Source organism: Penaeus japonicus, unplaced genomic scaffold, assembly GCF_977035675.1.
Source record: "Penaeus japonicus unplaced genomic scaffold, GWHDUDI00000001_assembly GWHDUDI00001543, whole genome shotgun sequence".
NCBI lineage: Eukaryota > Metazoa > Arthropoda > Malacostraca > Decapoda > Penaeidae > Penaeus > Penaeus japonicus.
Genome location: NW_028235945.1, coordinates 15,001 through 17,500, shown reverse-complemented (window position 1 = coordinate 17,500; position 2,500 = coordinate 15,001). Strand labels below are relative to the sequence as shown.

Genomic DNA, 2,500 nt, shown 5'->3' with positions numbered 1-2,500 from the left:
GAGGGAAATAATAATAATAATAATAATAATAATAAGAGAGAGAGTCAGAGCGAAACAAAGCATAAAAAGAGAGAGGCAGAGAGAGAGGAAAAGAAGGAGAGAGAGAGAAAGAGAGAGAGTCAAAGCGAAACAAAGCATAAAAAGAGAGAGGGAAAGAAGAAGAAGAATATGTATATATATCATATATATGTATATGTATATGTATATATATATATATATATATATATATATATATATATATATATATATATATACATACATATATATACACACACATGTATTATCTATGTAAATGCATGTACATGTCCTTATATACATACATCCATATATATATATATAAATATATATATATATATATATATATATATATATATATATATATATATATATATATATATTTATCTATCTATATATATTGCGAATTACTATTATGATGTACAAGTATAAACATCTATATTTGCAAGCTGTGAAATTCATCATTTCAAACCATGGCTGTGATTATGTGTGGTCAAGTATTGCTATTAGTGATATTTTAGTGTGTAACTTTTAATTCTGAATGTGTGATAAAATAACGTGAACGCATACCTATGACTGACTGATCTAGGTATGTGTGTATCAGGTAATATTGCACAGCTGTTTGTGTTTAGGTTTCTCTCTCTCTTTTCTTTCTTTTCACAGGTGTTTGTGTTACTCTCCATCTGTTTCTACGTACATGTATGTATGGATTTGCTTTTTCTCAACTAAAGCCACTCACAGCTAAATTGTGCCCAATTCGTAAGAGCAATTTGTCAACGACTTTCAGAAAAAAAGTGACGGATATGGAATATATTACACATGCCTGGTATATAGCTCATTTATGCCAGATCAATATGTCTCATTTTCTATGCAATGCGCAATGCAAGTAACACGATACAAGCCCTAGATAAGAGTTTTGATAAGCCCCTCGCCTAAATAAACAAACAGCTGACCCAAACCACGCGCCGCGGTGCAAAGTAAACAAAAACAACAAGATAACAACGCACATGTCTTTCTATCTGCTTTATCACAAATTGTGGCTCCTAAAGGAGCCGATGTTGGTAGAGGAGGCAGGTAAACCGTGCAACCTTCTAATTTACTTGGAGGAGGTGTACTTGGTGACAGCCTTGGTGCCCTCACTCACAGCGTGCTTGGCCAGTTCTCCGGGCAGCAACAGCCTGACGGCGGTCTGGATCTCCCGGCTGGTGATGGTGGAACGCTTGTTGTAGTGTGCAAGGCGGGAAGCCTCAGCTGCAATGCGCTCAAAGATGTCGTTCACGAACGAGTTCATGATGGACATGGCCTTGGAGGAGATACCGGTGTCGGGGTGGACCTGCTTCAACACCTTGTAGATGTAGATGCTGTAGCTCTCCTTCCTCCTGCGCTTCTTCTTCTTATCACCCTTGGTGATAGACTTTTGGGCCTTACCGGCCTTCTTGGCAGCCTTTCCGGAAGTTTTGGGTGGCATCACGGTGGTTATACCTTCAGTAAACACTGATAAGGATTTTGACCTGAAATTTCCTTATATTGGCCGACACGGGCGCCAGCCTCAGGTGAGTGAGCCGCGGCTAGTGGCTCAAAGGGCGTGCCACCGTTGCCATCTAACGCCATCGGAAAGTTTCAACGGTGGGCGCCTATAAATAGGGATGCTCTCGATTGCAATTGCAAGGTTTTTGAGATACCTATAAAGCAAACATCATGTCAGGTCGTGGTAAGGGTGGAAAGGTCAAGGGCAAGTCAAAGTCCCGCTCGAGCAGGGCCGGCCTTCAGTTTCCTGTAGGTAGGATTCACCGCCTTCTGCGTAAGGGAAATTACGCTGAACGTGTCGGAGCAGGTGCCCCTGTGTACCTGGCTGCCGTCATGGAATACCTGGCTGCTGAAGTTCTCGAGCTGGCAGGTAACGCCGCCCGTGACAACAAGAAGACCCGTATCATCCCCCGTCACTTGCAGCTGGCTATCCGTAACGACGAGGAACTGAACAAGCTCCTCTCTGGTGTGACCATTGCCCAGGGTGGTGTCCTGCCTAACATCCAGGCTGTGCTCCTCCCCAAGAAGACTGAGAAGAAATAAATCTTTCTCTCGGTTGCCTCTTTTCAACAACATCGGCTCCTTTCGGAGCCACAAAATCTCCCTAGAGATGTAATTGACTACTCAACTCTATCAATCCCAAACTAATAAACTAGCTACTCAACCTCAACCTTAAACCCCAAGCCCAAATGCATAGATTGCAATATCAATGTCATATTCTTCAATAACATTGTCATCATACTCAACTTCTCAACAACCAACAAAACAACTCACCGATGCCCCCACACCATACTAAATGCCAATCAACTAATTTACTTATCACCCATCCAAAATAAATTTAAAATTCCAAAAATTAGTGTTCATAAAGAGTGAGAGAGAGAGAGAATCAAAGCGAAAGAAAACATGAGAGAGAGAGAGAGAGAGAATCAATGCGAAATAGAGAGAGAGGGAAAGAAGA

At 41.3% G+C, this 2,500-nt stretch overlaps 1 protein-coding gene across 1 annotated transcript; it reads left to right on the top strand.

Annotated features, from left to right (window-relative positions):
* The first annotated feature begins 1,478 nt into the window (after positions 1-1,478).
* Positions 1,479-2,128, top strand: LOC122259261 (histone H2A). The gene has a single exon (XM_043025894.2). It carries the CDS (start codon positions 1,714-1,716, stop codon positions 2,083-2,085), a length of 372 nt encoding a protein of 123 aa, XP_042881828.1. The 5' UTR covers positions 1,479-1,713; the 3' UTR covers positions 2,086-2,128.
* Positions 2,129-2,500: the final 372 nt, after the last annotated feature.

Excerpts from the sequence above, each read along its gene's own strand:
- LOC122259261 (XM_043025894.2), top strand. The coding sequence starts at position 1,714 with ATGTCAGGTCGTGGTAAGGGTGGAAAGGTCAAGGGCAAGTCAAAGTCC.